The 18,448-nt window shown below is 39.3% G+C and overlaps 1 protein-coding gene across 3 annotated transcripts in view; it reads left to right on the top strand.

The window, feature by feature from the left end:
- Positions 1–2,291: 2,291 nt before the first annotated feature.
- ARHGAP29 (Rho GTPase activating protein 29) overlaps positions 2,292–18,448 on the top strand; it is a 51,060-nt gene continuing 34,903 nt past the window's right edge. For all 3 annotated transcript variants that reach the window (XM_035902876.1, XM_035902878.1, XM_009647488.2), the window contains exon 1: positions 2,292–2,630. In XM_035902876.1, coding sequence (XP_035758769.1) covers positions 2,369–2,630 — 262 coding nt within the window. In that variant the 5' untranslated portion in view covers positions 2,292–2,368. The remainder of the gene's footprint in view (positions 2,631–18,448) is intronic.

Raw genomic sequence — 18,448 nt, 5'->3', positions numbered from 1 at the left:
GTCGGGACTGGCGATGGCTCGCTCTTAACCAGCGGCGTCTGGAGGCGTTTAGAGAAAAGCTGGTGGACGCTTTTAGTTTTCAAAGGCAGAGTCTCCTGAAGAAATATGAAACACTTCTCGCTAATGAAAGGCATGTGTTCCGTGAGGGAGGCTTTTCCCCGTCCGCCCTGGAAGGCGGGAGGAGCAGGCGTGAGGGCTAACATTTACCAGGAGAAGGTGACTGTTGTACTAAACCCTTCAGGTTTGGTTCTGCTGCTGCTATACAGTGAAAGCTTCAAGATTTATTTTTTTTTTCCCCCCATTCAGAAGCACTGGGTCATCGCTTTTATAACTTTCAAAGAGGTGGCATTATTGCACTGCTTGTTGCTGGTCTGAATAATAATAATAAAAAAAAAAAAGAAGCAGCAACATATCTCTAAAAGAACACAACTTTAAAAGCGTGGACTTGCTACGGGAACAGGTCTAACCCATCATGCTGCTTAAAGTTGACTCTGAAGCTGGCCAGACTTTAAAGAGGCATGTCTTTTAAATAATATGAAAATCTCTGTCTCAATATAAATAGATATCACACTTGTTAAAAGGAGAGGAGGCAGCGTGGCTTTTTTTTTTTTTTTTTTTTTTTTTTGGTAATTGCAAGGCGGAATTGCAAAGTAGCTTTGTAGCCATGAGAATTATATGTGGGAACAGAAGAAACTTGCTTAAACATTATGCTTAATGTTTAATGTAAACCTCGCTTCAATCCATTCGAGGTGTTTGGAATTGCTTAATTACCTGCCTTATTTGTATAGCCTCATGTGTACTCTTATAGGGACTGACTTTAAACAGTAAACAGAAATTAGAGCAGTTAATTTGTGTTAAATTCTGCAGTTTTCTTCCCCCTTCCCCCCCCCCCCCCCCGGCCCCCCCGTGCAAGGCCTGCCAGGGTAATTACAAAAACAACTGCTTTGACCACGTTTCCTCTGATATTTTTAAACTGCGAAGAGAAATAAAGCAGAAATAATGGAAAAATAATTGAAGCGCCTTAGAATAACGCCAGTTGAAATACGCAGTGGGGGTGTTCGAGAATGCTGAAGGTGCTGCTGCTTCAGCTGGCCTAACCAAATACAAACACACGTGGGATAACCCGTTTCAACCTGCGTTTTTAGATCGTAATAACTTTTATTTTTAGTTAAAAATAGTTGAGGTTGAGATTTTGCTGCAGATATGTCTGCAACCCACGTTAACTTTTTAGCTGTCATGTTCCAGTTTGGGTTTGTTTGGTTTTGGTTGTTTTTTTTTCCCCCATAGTGTTTACCATATGGTGTAAACATTGAGGATTTCTCCTGGTGTTGAGAGAATAATAGTAGGCATTGTGCGAGCTGCTGGAACCCTACCTGACTCTGCCACCTGGAGTTTGCTGCTTTGAAATGAATCCTTTAACCTGACGTGGGGAAATTTGCAGTAGTAGCATTCTGGTTTTTCCTAAACGAAAGGAATGCAGGTAGTTGCTTAGTTATACCCAGACAATCTCCCCCAGATTTGTCCATTTTTATGGTGGAACTTCGAAGGTGTAATAAAGCAGAGCAAGACCCTTCAAGATTGAGATTTGCAGATCAACTTCGATGCTAAAATATTTTTAGATCTCTGCACTTTTCTATGTCTTTCCTTTTGGTTGCCTTTCATATGAAAAGATAGCCGGCCAAAGAGCCCGCATCACTTCTTTCAGGACGTGTTCCTTTCTGAGACCAACTTGCGATAGGCCACGGGTTCTTGCCCAGCAGAGTCTACACAAAGAAAATTTATCCTATCAGATCAAGGCTGTCTATTATCTTAAGAGACAGGATGCTGAGTACAGCTTGGTGGTTGATGCAAGCGGGGATGTTGCTCACAGACTATATCACATCAAGCGTTTTTGCAGTTGTATTCAGCTGTAATAACGTCTGACAGTAAAGAACAGGTCTCGGAGTAGATGTGAAGAACTTGATTCTTAAGGTTTCCAGAATAAATATTCAGGGAAGAAACTTTTCTCACGAAATAAGCATGCATCATAATTAGCTTTTGAAATAATTTCTGCATACCGTTGATTTTTATGCAACGCTCTATATATCTGCTGTACAAATTACAGTAACTTCAAACAGTCAAAAACCTTTATAATACTCCAGTTAAGCATTGTCATGTAAAGCGGTATGATCTTGAAAGAAGTTTTGGGTCTTGTCCGTACACAAATATCGCTTCCCATATGTTTCTGTACTAATCAGCATTTTTCCTTCTCTTCTACCTCCTCCCCCCGTCCCCAATTTTTAAGGGTTTCATCTTTGGCTTGTCAAATGGACAGTAAGAGACACTGAGTGTTAACCGCGAGAGCTCTATAAGCACGGCGGCTGCTGGGATGTTGCGACAGAACGGTGGAAGTAACAAGCGTGGTTTGGGATTAGCCCGACTGTCTACCTCCAACTTCTTCACCATCTCTAATTCAGGAAATTGGGGCATGGGGCGCAGCACCAAGAGCAGCTCTCTGAGCAGCATTAGCTCCAACTCTGACTGCTACGATAATCCTGTTGTGGATCCCGAATATATCATGCAACTGGTGAATGACGTCAGAAAATTTGCAGATGTGCTACTCTATTTGAAGGAAGCCATTCTTTCAGAAGGTGCGTCGGTTGTTCTTTATTCTTAGATTTTTGTGAAATTCACAACTCTTGATATATGTTTAACTGGTCTCTACTGTGGTTATTCCCCCTTGCCCTTTACCTTCCCCCTCTATCCTCCCTTCCTCCCCCCTCCCCTCCCCCAGCATGATGGTTACGGGAAATGGTGGTTGTTAGTTTGGGTTCGGTATTTCCTCATAAGAACACTGTGCAATCTGTTTCATAATCATAACAAGGGAAAATAGGTTTTTAGCAGGCAGTCTAAGCTGATGCTAAAAGTTAGCGAGACCATCAACTGAATAGTTTTTAACCACCTGATTGTGGTTTGTTTTTTTTTTTTTAATTACAAAAGAATTCTGTTAGTGTTTTGGTGATGTTTCAGTTTTCGAGGCTGTTTTCGTTTGGGTTTTGAAGACTTTGTATGCTAGCAGTTTGAGTTGTAAGGTAGAATGTAACTCTGCACTTTCTTCCTCTACAAGATAAGTATTTACCATCTTCTGCCAGCAGGTGGAAACTGCAAATGTTCTTGCTTATGAGGAGTGTGCATTATTGAGGAAAGCTTTTATATAATTTCTAGAGAAATGTTGTCATGTTAATAGCTTAAATGACGCCCAGAGCAATTTTGCGTAGGATGTCCCAAGCGCTAGGCATTTGCAGTCACCTCTGTGTTTCAAGTGAGTCTGCACGCAGCTGAAACAGCTCTGCCAAAAGGTGTGAAACAAATCGTAACAGAGCGATAATTTGAGACTAGCGATCGCTTCAGGTCAGCAGGGGTTTTGCTGAGCACGCAGGATGAGCGGAGTTATTTGTGAGATGGGGTGTCTGGTGCCTACCTGGCACCGAAATGGGCATCCTGTAGGAAAGAACTATCAAAATAACTGAAGCGTTCCAGTTGCCACGCAGCAGTTGTTAATTAATGTTCAGTTTAAAATTTTGGACTCAGAAGATCCAAAAAAGTAACCTGGAAGACAGGAGTTGTCGTCTTGTTTTATACTACGTTGTGGAATTAGTTTGTGAAACAGTGTTGTCTGTTTAAAGGAATGTTAATTTATAAAGGAGAGATGTTTCTTTTCCACAGTTGGGAGTGTTCTTTTTCACCTCGGTGCCTGAAATCTCATGATATAGTGAGTTCTGTAATATTGGGCTTGCTTACTGCTGGCTGGGGACAGCCTCCTGGAAGCTGCATAGTTTGGGTTGCATTTCTCCATCTTATCTGTCATTGGAAATGTTTACAGTTGTCTGTCCAAAAATTTAACAAAAACTCACTGAAGTGATTGAACAGACTTCTTGCACATAAAATTCTGGTTCGTAATTCCTGCAGCTGACCACTATCCTGAAATTAGTTATGTGAATTATTCCAAGGGGGAATCAATTGCAGGGATAGGAAATTAACGTCTTCCTTTTTGGACAGCGTTAATCTATTGACTTGACATAGATTTTGTTGAATAGTAAAACTTTAGAGCAAAGTAAAAAAAAATAAATTCTGCTACTAGCTACAGGGGAAAAAAAAAAAAAATCATATGTGTATGCTACATGCATCTCCAAGCAGTTCAGAAGGGGCAAATGTAAGTGGTGCAACGGGGTTACATCAGTGAGCTCTTGTATTTGCCTGGTAAGCGTTCCTAGAGCCTGCTGTCGGTCTTTCGGCCTCTAACCGCTATTCCTTCAGTTAGCTTCTACACCTACTGTTAGTCATAGTATTGCCACTTGGGTAGATTTGTCTAAAAACTCCTTTCTATGGACAGTAGCTTCACTCTTGACCGTGCAACTCCCTGTTCGCCAGGGCCGGCCATGCCGCTGCTGGGGTCGGCATCAGTAGGTAGGTGGGCGCACGCCTTGAGTTTCAGACTGGATGATGGTTGTATTCCTTGCTTGTGTTAGCTGAGCTGCTTTGGAAGAGCCTACCAGTTACTCGCCTGTGGTTCACTTCACATTCTCCTGATGTGGTGATGTGATCTCGGTTGAAAAATCTAAGCTACATTGGATTATAACGTGAATTTGTGTCTAATCTAGATCGTAAATGCATTTACATTATAGACTTGAACTGTGTTTTGTACCGTATCAATGCAAGTCGATATATAACACGAAGTATAAGTTGAGATCTCTTTTTAAGGGGGAGAGTGTTATATAACTGAAACTTTCTGCAGTTTTCAAGGCGGCTTCTCTTTGCATTACTTAGGCTAATGTAATTTAATTTCTTACAGTAGTCTCATTGTCATAATGCTGAATAAATTTTGGATATTACTTTTCAACAAAGGTAAACCCAGCATCGTAACTTTGATTATTTTCAGACTCTCACCCAACAGTGTTTGTTGTATAAACTGAAATCTAAAAAACTTGGAATCTCCTTGTTGGCACCAAGTAGGAAACTTCTTTCTTAATGATACTTCACATAAAAAACCCAAACACCTCCATTTCCCCATAACCCCCCTGCAAGCCCTCGCCGCCCAGCCCCACAAACAAAAACCCCTCTAAATATAACTGTAGAGTTGAAAAGTTTGTCAGCTATTTGGATGTGAGGGAGCTTCAGGTCCCTCTTGTACTGAGTGAAATACCATGTTCCATACGCTTCAGTTCTTGATGTCTTTTTTTGTTTTGGTTTTTTTTTAAATTCCCTTTTGAACCTAGGCATTGTACTCACTGGATGTAACCATCTGTCATTAGCGATCCAAATTGAGGTATAGGATCAAGATACTTTACCTATGTTTTGGTTAAAGAAGAGGTCGGCGTTTTCTGAACCTAGGTCAATGAATGCAGTGCCGTTTCACAAGAAATTTTTTATTTAATTCTGCTTGATGACAGGCTGAACGTGTAGTGGTTGAACTGCACAAACAGTGCATCAGTCTCTTGGTCCAGTCTTCAGTTAAATTTCCAGATGAGGGAGATTGTGTCATACAGCTGATATTAGGAAGGATAGTTATATTGTCATCATGTCTTTGTGTTTGAACTGAAAGGTCATCTTCATTTATAGCATTTGTACTTCATGAGGTCGGAGATAATTGAAATACATTGAGGAGATTCAAAATAAGTCTATCTTCTTTCCTTTCTGATACGAAGAAAATGAAAACAGTTCCTCAGAAATCCCTACCTGTTAAGGCCAAACTTGAGGGTATACGTTGAATTAACACCTAGAAGACTCAGATCATTACCTGCAATCTGTGCTACTCTTCAGACTGTTCATTTGAGTTTTCAGCTTTATTGATGGCATTCTTGATGTACCCCAGGTTTAGTTCTTCTTTCAGTTTTAGTGTCCATCCTAAGTCCAAACTGCTAAGACATAACGGCTTGAAAGCTGGTGAGTTTTCTCTTTGCATTTTGAGTTCCAATAGTAACTTCTCAGCTATCGGTTGGGAGTGTGAGAACCTAATTGTTGCCTTTAACTTGCACCCCTCTTTGAAAAGGTAGGACATACAGTGAAGTACAGTCTAAAGGCTGGAGCTATCTGTCATCTTCAGAGATGGTGGCACACAAGAGAAGTAACTTTCCATGGTAGAGAATGTTTTAGGAACTGAGAAGTTGTTTGCCTCCCATGGAGACCTTGCCAAGGGCTTAACAACCCGACCCCACAGCATTGAAAAATACCTAAGAATTTTAAGCACGTGAGGTATATTTAAGGTAAATCCTGTAACTTGAAGAGGTTAATTCTTGTCCCAAAGCACAGGTTTAATGCGTCTGCAAGTAAGCGCTGTTGAATTTTGAGGCTGGGTGACTTCTACATGCGTGATATGTTCTTTTGGAGGATAGGGGATATGGGGTAACTGCTGTAGGCTGTCCAGTCTTTTCAGAATACGAGGATGCCTATAGCTCATAGAAGTTGCATAGAAAGCATGTAAGCCACTTTTGGGGACAAAACACGCAGGACCTGCCTATTACAAACCTCTCTCAGAGAATTTATCAGTTCAAAAATAGAATTGCTTATTGCATAGGTATGCAAAGTTGAGAATCTATTTAAGAATAGTTTTTTACATATGAGATCGGTGACACTACAATCTGTGCTGTTACTGCATATAATAAATTCCACTGTTGCTTTAAGCAAATGATGCCACTGTGTGGTCTCTGCTCAAAGGAGATTCATTTACTCAGGTTTAAAAGGAGCACACAAAAGAATATTTAGGACACAGTCTGAGTTCCTAATTAGAAGATTTTACCAAGTGTTTCACTTTTAAACAGTAAATAGTAGCTTTTCCTTGTATCACATCAGAGATGGGGGAAACATTCCTGTTTCCCTAGTCTGCAGATAGTTAGCTACTAGTTTTGTGATGTCTGCTATTTATTTATTTTTTTTAAGGAATGTAATGTATGCTTCGTACTGTAAGGTCTGCCCTTGGGACTGTGGGAAATACCGTGTTTCATTATGAATAGCTGTAAGGGCAAAATTTGCATGTGGTTTAAAAATGCAGGAGTAATTATACTTTGTACTTTAACATATAATCTTCTTGACTGTACTTCAGAATATATTTTGGAATTATTGCTTCCATTATCGCAAACTTTGAAGTAATCTTCAAAGTGCGATATTGTGTGCTTCATGTGGGTAATTCTGCATCCTCTTCATGAGCAAAACATTTTTCCTCAAGTTCATCCTATCTTCAACTAATGTAAATTGGAGCTTATTCTAAAATGTTATAAAATGTTAATATACCCTTTCTTCCAGGTATCTTAGAAAACAGAATAGCAAGATAAAGCTCTTATCTTTCATCAAGATTTCTCTTTGAGGATCAGATTTTGCTGTCTGGCTTCTTAGAGTTTGATAAGTTGGGGATTTTTTGGTTTTGTTTTTTTAAACTGAAGCAGAGGTGAAAATACTGGTGAAGCTGGATGGCCTGGTCAGGAACGTCTGCATCCTCTTTGTAGTAGCACCAATACTTTCAAAAGGATCAGGAATGCTACCTAACTTGAAAGCTGTCAGGTCCTTATTTTTGAAGGATAAGATATTCAGCCCAGTGGGACAATTTTAAAGGTGTGTCAAGTTAAATAGTTTCCTCAAAATAAGGAACTTGTAATCTCTGGTGACTTCAAAACCTTGTTTTAGCACCGCGGAGATTGGTATTAATCACATGCTACACTAAAAGCCAGAAGCTGTCTGCCGAATATAGTGCCTGAGGGTCAAAGATGAATGATTTCTCTTCAGCCCTTCCAGGCTTGGTAATGCGTGCTTTTTTTTTACTACTGTCCATAGTTTTAATACAATTAAGGCACTATATTTTTAATATTTTTTTTCTTTATTTTCTTATAGTGTGAAACATGAATGTTCTTTTTCTGAGGCTGTATTTTTGAAAGTCGGTTTGTCCTGTTTTGCTAGGGAAATTTGAAGTTCATTAGCTATTGCAGTGAAGATTACAGATTGAAATTATGATAATTCATAATACTAGGTGTAATTTTGCTGTTTGTTCTTTATTCCAATTTTGATGGTTCTCCATGAAAGCTGCTGTCTTTGGTACACCTTAAACTGGATTTATTTACCTGTCTAATGACACCTTACAGTATGAATGCTTGGTAGGCAGACTGACTGCTCTAAACAAGGATCTGATAAAGTACCTTTCTTTGCAACAGTCTCTGGAAGGAATGTTTGGGGGTGTTTTTTTGTTGTGTTTTGGGGGAAGTTGGACTGATTTCTTTAAAATTTTTGTGGAAGATGGTGCCGGGTTTCTGTTTGATAGTATTTTGTGTCATAAATAAAAAAACATTTATGGGAGAAGGGAAAGTAAAACGCTGTCAGGGCAGCTAACTTTCGGGGACCGTGAGAACATGGTGATTATCAAATGCGTAAACAATCTTTTTGTGAATTGATTAAGTGACCTTCAAGAATCCTTGGGAAAAGGCAGAGGAATTCATGTAAAGCATGGTACATTGTTTCTCTTACTCCATGTAGCACAAAAAAAAGGGAAAACAATCTGTCTAGTAGATAATAAATCCTATTACAGAAATCACAACATTTGAGGATGTTGATGACAAAGAGTCTGAAGTGGAATTTTAATGTTAATCACTTCCAGGATCTGCCGGAGTGTTGTATACTTGTAGTATCTGAAGCATAATTCTGTAACTTACTATTAACATAGGACCTTTTTTGTACTTGGTAGCTCTACTCAGACTTGGTCCACAAGGAAGTAACTGCATGTTTTAAATGTATTAGCCTGTAATAACATTGTTCATCCCCTTGCAGAACCAAATAAGGTGTTAAGGGGTGAATTCTGACAATTTGTATTTGCTCCTTTGGATGTTATTGTTCTCATAGCAAAGTTGGCAGAAGTGACCTTGTGAGCCACAGTAGCAGGGAAGCCAGGACTAAACCAGGCTGGGGCGGGTGTAAGGCAGCTGGAAGGAGCAACTTCTGAAGGTGCTCCTGCACAAATTACCGGTTTTAATTCCCCACCGACAGCTGAATTGACAGTACAGTTCTGTAACTGTTGAAAATCTACAAGATGCGTCTAGAATTGTTGTTTTCTTATTATGAAGCTGGTTGTGTTTAGGGCTCTGTTTTAAACCATGCTAATAGTGTATTTCCACAGCAGCTTAGAGAAGAAACTTAAGCGTGAGCTGCTGTGATCTCGCCGCTTCTTCTGGCACGGGCAGTAGTTCTCTGGTGACTGCATGGCAAGCCAGGTCTGGGGGCAGATCTGCCTGAAAACTAGTCCTAGGAAGAAAGGAACTAGTTTTCAGCCAGATGAGTTCCATGAGCTGACTGTAAGGTTGTGCTGAGCACCAGCAAAGGTGGGAGAAGGCAAAGGAACGAGTGGCCAGAGGTTAAAATGGAACAAGGCGGTGAGGGTTGAGGCAGGGCTGGCGTGGCATCCTACCCTGGCGTTACAGCATACGCTGCTAAACCCTGTACCCGCTCTTCTGTCTCCTCTGTTGGATGCTAAGTTTGTCAGGGATGTGTGAAAGCTGGGGGGGAATGGAGAGAAGAGCAAGCAGAAGATGCCCTTTGTAGATGGCAAATTAATCAGCCTTCTTAGCTCTGAGCTTCTGGCATATTTGAATTTGACAGTCATCTTTTCAACTTGCGCTCCTAAAACCTGCTTCTTAAATGCAAAGGCTTCCAGTCTTTCTGACCTGGAAATTCCTTAATACACCCTTTTACGTATCTCCAAGTAATAGTCACTTCTAAATATTAGTTCTGTCAATCTGAAATTGAAACTTCTTTGACAAATGTGAAATAGTCTTTAAAGCGAAGAGATGTAAAGGATGTAAACAAGGGTAAGAACACAGTAAATACTTCCTTAATTTTTTTTAACAAGTAAAATTACTGTGAGGAAGCCAAAGCCAATTGTAGTGATAATTTTTTTTAACAGCTTCTGATGCTTTTTATTGCAAAACTCAGAGGAAAAAAAAATACAGGCATATAAACTTGTTCTCTTAATCGAGCTGTAGGACCACAGCAAGGCAGAGACCTCCTGGTTATTTTCCTGTGCTTCCCTTACTTTCACGCTGTCTTTTCTTCCCGGTTGCTCTCATGAGCAGAAAGCACAGAGATCCCTGGCGGCGAGTCCTGTTCCCATCCAGTGCCAGGCTCCTCAAACCTGAGAACTTCTGCAATGAAAGCGGAAGTTTGATGTACTCCAGAGAACTCTGGCCGTAAAAGAACTAGTGAAGCCTGAACGAAGACAAAACCCACAACAATCCAACAAAAAGTAGTTTTCAGTCAAAAGTTTATGGGAGGCAGCTGTAGCTACAGACCATGCTTTTCCCCAGGAATGTGACGCTTAAGCCCGGAGAGAGAACTTTCCACCTTTTTTTTCCATTTGACTCATTCCACAACCTGTTTTGCCCAAGCTTCTTGTTTTCTATGAGTCTGCCATCTTGCAGGCTTTTGTTAGGGAGTCTTGGGACTTTCAGCTGCTGTGACCAGAGCCAGAGGAGCTGGGCGTTTTCTTTTCCTTTGCAGGTTTGCAATATTAGAGCACTGCTTAATTAATCTGCAGTCATGGAACAATTCTGCTGTTTCCAGTACTCTGAACAAGCGGAGGGGAAAAAACCCAACCTCCTCTTGAAGTTCAGTTCAAGCAAAGCTGTGTTCTTCATAGTCCAAGTGTAAGCTGCCTGGTAAATGCAGGTTGCTAATGTTGGATAGTAAATGCTGTTTCTTCAGTTTCGGGGAAGAGTGAAGTTAAATAATAACTTAGTGGACCAGCAGATAAGTTTGTGGCTGATAGTACTACCCCTCCCCCAGTTGCATACTCCACATTCCTTGGGAACAAATGTTCACTTGTTGCTATAGTGTCTAAGATCAGCAGTCAGGAGGGGGTGTGTGTGTGTCTTGAAGGCCTGTGAGTGTTTAAAATGTAAAATCAACCCTTACGTGCAGTCCGGATATTTGTGTTGACTTAAATTATTATCATATCTCTCTTTAGGAAAGCTCTGAACTATTTATAAGAGAGCACAGCCATTTTCTGTTTTTTTTAATGTTGCTTTTGAAGTGCAAAAAAATGTAATACAAGGCAAAATGTACAAGAATCTCAAAACACTCAAAGCGCTAGTTTGTTAATTAGAATTACCTTGCCTTTACGTCTCAGCAGCTAGCCTAATGAAACTGAAATTACAAGATTAGTGAGATAAAAGGTGAGTAGTGAGGAAGAGGAAGATTAATCAGATTTTCTTTTTTGAATGTAAATGTCAAGTTAGGCTTTTCAACAACAAATATTCTTTTAATGTGGTTTGTAGCTTAAGAAATGGGGGAAACACTTGGACACAAAACCTCAAAGAACCCTGCCCCAGCACCTGAAAGATAAGATTTGATCCCCATCCAGTGTGAAGTATTGCATTCTTAACAGCAATTCCTGTGTACATGTAGGAGGTTTTGTGTTTAAAAACAAAACAAAACCCCCTTGCTCTAAATTAGTTTCCTACTCTTGGCAAAAATGTATTATAGTGTATCCACAAAAATATTCCATTTTCTTATTTCTCTGATGTGTCAATTTTTATCAAAGTTGCAACATAAACCGAGGACACGGATACAAGCAATTTTTGTATACCTAACATCGTAGAGTTACGAGTTGTGACTGTCATCTTAATGACCTTGAATTTGTGAAGACTTCATAGACCAAGTAATTCCTTTTCCACCAGTTTCATTGGGAGTGTTTGTTCTTCTTATTTATGTGGCTAGGTCACAGAACTGAAGCTGACTTGTTTCTTAATTCCAAGCAAGTGTTCATCTTAACTTGGCAGTTGCAGTGGTTTGGTTACGTTAGATCTGACGTCTCGTTAACGGGTTGGAGTTAGAACTGCTTGACAGGGTAGGAGATTTGAGAGAGAGCCTGGACCTTGATCTTTGTAGGTAGCTGTTTTCCTTTTTTAAGGGAAGTAGGGATTTTATGAGGGCTCATTCCTTCGTCTCCATAAAATGCCCCTTTTTATAGAAGATTGAGTGACCTATGTAAGGCTGTAGAAAATGTTTGGGTTAAACTTTCATCTTAATGACATTCATTACAGAACAGTGTAACTGAAAAACATAGGACTTGAGGCATTTTTTTGTAGAGGCTGTGATTCAGCTGAACAAAGGATTTTTCCTTTTTACCATTTTTTCCTTGTTTACTGTTTGAAAGTACTTTATTGGGCTAACTTTAAAAAATATGTAGGAATTCTTATTGCCAGTTTTGGTTATCTTTATTTTGGAGACTCTGTCAAGACAAAGGGTGGTTTATCAAACTTACCTCCTGGCAGTTGGGTTCCGTGTCATGATTAAACCACTTCAGGTGTTTGAGCAAGTCCAGTTATTGCTTAAATCTGAAGTGACAATGGAAGCCCCCTTATTGTTTAAATTTCAAATGGCAATGAAAATATATCTAGGGCAAGAAACAGTGAAAAGCTTTGAAAGGAACTTAAAAGGCTCTTATTTGTAGGGTTAGGGCACTCAGTCCTTTTGCTTGTGAAGCAGCATTTAAAATGGCTCCGGTTGCTTTGGTCTAGAATGATGATCAGAGAATGAATGCTGGGACTTTGGTGTCTCAACTTCTTGCATGTCTGTATGTGAAATAACATACCGACTTTTAAAAATTTTCTTAATGTAAATGGGTACTGGAGAATGTATGGGAGAAATAAGAAAGCTTAAGGTTCAGATTCTGATGACTTAAGCAGTTCTAAAGAGCTACTGTAATAATGTCGCATGTTCACTTTTTCAAATGTGTAAGTTCTCTGTGCTGTGTTTAACTTGGGTTCAGGGCCCACAGGTGGATGCTGCAGCAGTTAATTACATTTTTAAGAGTTCTGTTAGCATGACTTATCTACAAGACTTAGAATGACCTTGGTGTTGCGTATGCTGCTATGCATGCTGTGAGTGCCAAGGGGAAAGGGAGGCTCTTACTTGGGAAAGAATAAAGTGTTCCTTCGAACTCTTGTAATGTCTTAATCCTTTTCTAGTTTTAGGAATCTTCAAGATGTGGAAGGCCTGGTGAGGAAGTTTCAGCAAAGATGCATTGGAAATACTATTGTCTTTGATTAAAATGAATTGCAGGATTGTAGATCAATAATTTGCAGGGAGTAATTTGTGCGGTGGAGTTAAAGCACAAGTGCGTCCTCTCTCTCACCCCATGCCTTTTCAGCAAGAGGTTTTGACATCTTTAGGATTTGGGGCCAAACTTCAGTTTTGTAGCACAGAATTTCCAAAGGGTGCTCTTCTCTGAGCATTGTATTGAAATTTTTCCAGTTCATGCAGGTGTGATCAGTTTAGGGCTCTGCATTGTGAACAAATTTAACATCTCAGTTGACATTATACTTCTGGACTACAGCATATTCTTAGCTCTATTTGTAAGATCAGATGTTGCTGAAATAGTTATGGACAGGGAATTCCTGAAGCATTAGCTTAAAGACCGTTCATGAATCCTATTGCTGTTTTAGTGTTGTTAGTGATGTGAACGGATTCTTCAGTTGGATGCTTAAATTATTTTGTGTTTTTTTGTTTTGGCAGGTTTTTTTCTGGGGATTGTTTTTTTTAATTCATTGGTTGTGTATAAGGTACTTTGTTCTAGATGCTACCACAACTGCAGAGCTAAAAAGTCTGTCCAGAAGTTCTTCAGTGCTGACAACAAGTGGAAAAAAAATGTTTACTGGAGTCACTAAAGTGGAAGTGCGGAGAAATGGAACAGTATTGGCAAACAAAACGGGCTGTGGTCTTGGCACACGAGGAGGTTAACCACTGCCAGCAGAAGAGCAGCTGAAGGAGGCAGCTTTTTGGAGGGGTAGTCCTATAGGTTTTGTGCTTCGTTTGGTAAAGTGCAAACTGTTTATCTGAAAGGTATTTACATTAATTTTGATAGTTGAGTGAAGACAGTTTGTGAAGGGCCTTGAGAAAGCAACCATGATCAATAACTTATGCCAGTGGTGAAGAAGGGGAAACTAACAGTAAGATTAAGATTGCAGAGCAGTCAAATTAAATGCTCTGGTATTTATGTTTAAGCACTTGTGTTAATAATAAGCACTTGTGTTAATAACGAGCAAACCAATTCAAGCAAGGAATGGAGAACTCTTTCTAGCTGTAGCTGGCTTCGGCTGATGACTAGACATGAGATTTTAGGGAAGGTGGCAGAGAACTTAATTTGGAAAGAAAGCAATAGGTCTGGAGCATATAAATAAACCGGATTCTTAATAATGAGGGAGGCTTGTTATACAACATCAAATGCCACATGCCGTTGGATGAAAAATTAAATGCATGGGGCTATTCAAATATGTAGCTGACCAAGTTCTGCCTGTTCCTATTACAGTTTTCACATTCTGTAGCTTTTACTGGCCTGCACATCCTTTGGTTGTTTTTTTTAATTTAGCACTGACTAGCTGGAATGGCAACTTCAGTGGTACTGGGGGGAAACAGCTGTGTAAATCCAGACCCATAAAGGATTCTGTGGTTTGTCTTCACCCTTCTGTTGCAAGGTATCTCAATTAAAAATAGAGCGAGCTGTGCAGTGGGTTCCTGTTGTCTTTTGGGGTGTGCAAGTGCCAGTGTGACATCCGTTACGGCTGTAGTGACAGTGTTGTAGTGTTTTCTCTTCATATGAAATCGTCAAAGCTGGTTTGGGTGTGAAATATCTGATACCAAAATGTTATATTGCAGAGGGGATCGACTGTTCCTGAATCTAGGAAGTGGAAAGATTTTGAAAGTATTTCCTCTTGAGCGTTCACATGGGTCAACACTCTGTGTCACCTGGGCAAGTTATATCGTCAGGCTTCTGGACCTTCAAATAATTAATCCTTTATGTTCACCAGTTTTCTAGACAACTAATGATATGGGCTGCTGCTTTAGTGATTTGAATCCCGCTTAAAAGCTAAGTTGATTTTGCATAACTTTTTTTCTTTTAATTAACAAACCAGAAATGGAATACTATCATATCCTATAGCAGTCCATAATTGTGTTTAAAAGATCCTTTCAAAGACATGCACCAAGTAACGCACCTCTTGTTTAACACCATATAATCTCATAATCCTGGCTTTGTGTGGTCTTTTGAAAACTAGGTGGGCTGGCAGCAATAAAATAGCTTCTTCACTCAATCGGTGACTTAGGCTAAAAGTGGAAGGAGCAGCCATGTAGAACAAATAGTTTTTTAGACTAAAAGTAAAATGAGTTAAGGGTTAAGTATTTTTTTGGTAATCTCTTGATGAGGGTTAGCAAAGGTTAAATTTATTTTCTTTTGAATGAATAAACCAAAACTTTCATAGTACCCCTTCTGTGTGCCAGTTCGTTATCATGCCTTCTGGGGATAGTCTCTCCTTTTCCGACCTGTTCTTTTTTTCAGAAATTTCTGATGTGAAAGTTGAGGGCGTATTACTTCATATGTTTTGAGAACTTGAACCAATATGCAAAGAGCGTAGTTGCTTAAAGCATAAAATTTTTCTCATTTTATTTTAAGTGTCTTCCATTGGCAGCTGTTCACTCCAGGGACTACTTTACTAAGTCTTAGTCAAATGCCCTTGAATAAGAAATAAGTAGCATACTACTAAAAGTCTAAGTCGCTGATCCTGATGGATATGACTTTCTGGTGAAATGTGACTGAGCTTATTGCAAATGTATTCATCATTAAAAAAAAGAAATGAAAAATGTAGTTTTACATCCCCTTGACAATCTACAGTTCTAACTTAAAACCTGTTCTGAAAGTGCTGAAGCATTACCTTCACGTAGCTTTATTCTTAAACTTCTGGAAGTCTCAGGGAAATTACATGAGCAGTGTCTAAAACAGCCACGTAGTGCGTTCGCTCTCATTTGTCAGAAACAGGTAAATAAGGAAGCAATTTTCATTACTGGCTTCTGGTCTTTAAATTTTGGGTTAATAAAAGATTAATGTATTCTAAAGATTAAACTGCATGGCTGAACACATCTAGGTTAGTTGACTGGAATCTCAAGGCTAGTAGAATACAAAAGTTGAAGGAATGTAGCGTACAGCGTATTGAAATAGATTAATGAAAAGCTGCATTGTGGTAGGTTTTTTCTGAAAGGCTTCCCCACATACACAAATGGGGAGTTCATCTATGAATTTAAATGTGAAATGAATGTGCAGTAACAACTGTTCTGCTGATGTCAGCTGGCAAACCGACATAATGAAAATATTTAATTGCTCTCAGTGTAGGCAGAATGATAAAATTTCGATTATTCTGGTGGATTTTGCATGTACACCATCTATTTTCTTGGCTTGTTGAAAAGATTTTATTTTTTTTTAAGAAATCTTGATTATTTTTTTTTTAGAACGTTAATTTTGGAAAATGAGTCTAATCTTGGTTTGCCCTGTTTACATAGGCAAGAAGGACTTCTTACATAAGCTTTGACTTTTCAGAAGAACAGAATTAGTCCATAATTAAAATGGGCTAGGAATGTTAGCCCAGTTTAAAAACAAACAAACAAAACCCACCACAGCTTAAGGTCACATCAGAGGCTGGTCAGCATGGTTAATGGTCGATGTATTTTGGCCAATCCCTGATAGCAAATGACAAATCTGAAAGGGCTCTTTGGGTATTTGCAGTACACAACAAAAGCACATCGTGCTAGAAATCCTACCTAGAAGGCTGGGCTAACAGGGAATAGTTTTGTGGTTTATCCAAGAGCAATTTTTCTGCAAAAATTGCAAGCCTGCACTTTCACCCTGTTTATTTCAAAATGTCAAGAGAGAACTTCCACCTTTAAAATACCAAAAAAAGGTAAATACCAGGTGCTTTTTAATTTTAACCTAAATTTGTACAACCTAATTTTAAGATCAAATGTAGTAGTTCAGAAATAAATAGGCAACTGACTTGCCAAATGTTAAATCCTTTCTTGTATTATAAAAACATTATTTGTACATAACAAATGAAAATCAAACATTGCTACTTTCAATATACTGTAGTCAATAAACTATTTGCAGGAAATTTCCATGCATTCTCACTGAATTGGATCTATGTGTTACTCTTCTCAAAAAACCCCTCCCAGACTTTAATGCTTTTATGTCAAATGTAGAGGCTTGGGTTACTATTTTTATGCCTTTCTTTTCCTCATTCCTAATCAAACTTCACATGTCCTTAGATTTTCTTCATTGAAATAATTGCTTAACTGTTTTTTTCCCTAAATTGTCACTTCTGCTGCAGTATAATGTGATGAAAACACTGTTTGCAGTGAATTCCGGAGCACGTGTTGCCAAAGACTGTATGAATTTGGTGTAGTGTCTTTTAATGATGCCATGACAACAAGGGTTGCCACGATACTGGTTAACAAAAAAGCTAGGACTGGCGAGCTTGCTATTTTGAAAGCTTCAAGTACGATGTTTCTTGACATGAGGATGGGTAGGTAGCTTCTAATTCTGCATCGTAACACGGGGTTGCAATGCGATGGCTTCACTAGTGCCTTTGGCAGCTTCCAGCCTTGTTAGAGATTTTACAAGAATAAATTCTTCCAGAAATTCTTTGAGTTTTTGTTTTTCAGTGAATTAAAATGTTTCATTCCTTACTCTGCAGCATGTTTATACAGACAAATAGAGGAAGAAATATGATAGTGGAGATTGCTGTTTCCTTATCACTCCTGGCCATCAACAAATAAAATATCTACACCACTGTTAAACAAAAAAAGTTTTCTTCATTTTATATCTTTACAATTGATGAAAATCACAGGTAGCCCCTATGTTTATTGCCTTACAAAAGCTTCCTTGAGCTTTTTATATCTGTACAAATGATGAAAATCATATCTAGCCAGTATGTTTATTGCCTTACCAAAGCTTCCTCGAGACTAGGCTAGGCAGCAGTGACGTAGGTCAACTTTACTACGGTCAAACCAAAGCGTAAGACGGGCTTTCACTGGGTGTTTGATTAGTTCTCGTTGTGGTTTGAGTATGATAGCGACCTCCGTCAAATCAGACAAACGTGGCTGGCTGTTAATCCTGTTAGAGTGGGGCTGGCGGGGGGAGGAGGGCACAAATACAACGATGGGTAATTGGGGACTGTTTCCCAAACTGCAGATGGAGGAATTGGGTGATTTCCACAGAGATCATTTTGCCTACTCTGTGATGCTCACTGGGGACTCTCATAGTCTGGATCGGGTTCAGAACTGCGTGCTGACAGTTTCCTAGTGCACAGTACAGACATTGATGAAGATGATAGTCGTATGATTTTTGTTTAAAGTTGTTTTGCTTTGGATCAGCTTCATTCCAATGCTGACTTCCCCCATCCCACCCTAGGTGGCATAACTACTGATGCCATGTAATCCTTCTGTGTAACATGATGGAAACAGGATGTAATTTCCCTTAATGCCAAAAATGACGCTATTAGTAAATAAGAGTTGACAGTCTTTTAGCAGAGATGTTGGTCTTGCAGATTGAAATGTTACTCAAACTCAAACCAAGACAGAAAGCAATGAGGAGCTGACCGCTCACATGCCATAA

Source organism: Egretta garzetta, unplaced genomic scaffold, assembly GCF_000687185.1.
Source record: "Egretta garzetta isolate BGI_Z169 unplaced genomic scaffold, ASM68718v1 scaffold149, whole genome shotgun sequence".
Taxonomy (NCBI): domain Eukaryota; kingdom Metazoa; phylum Chordata; class Aves; order Pelecaniformes; family Ardeidae; genus Egretta; species Egretta garzetta.
This window is presented reverse-complemented; position numbering and strand designations above follow the sequence as displayed.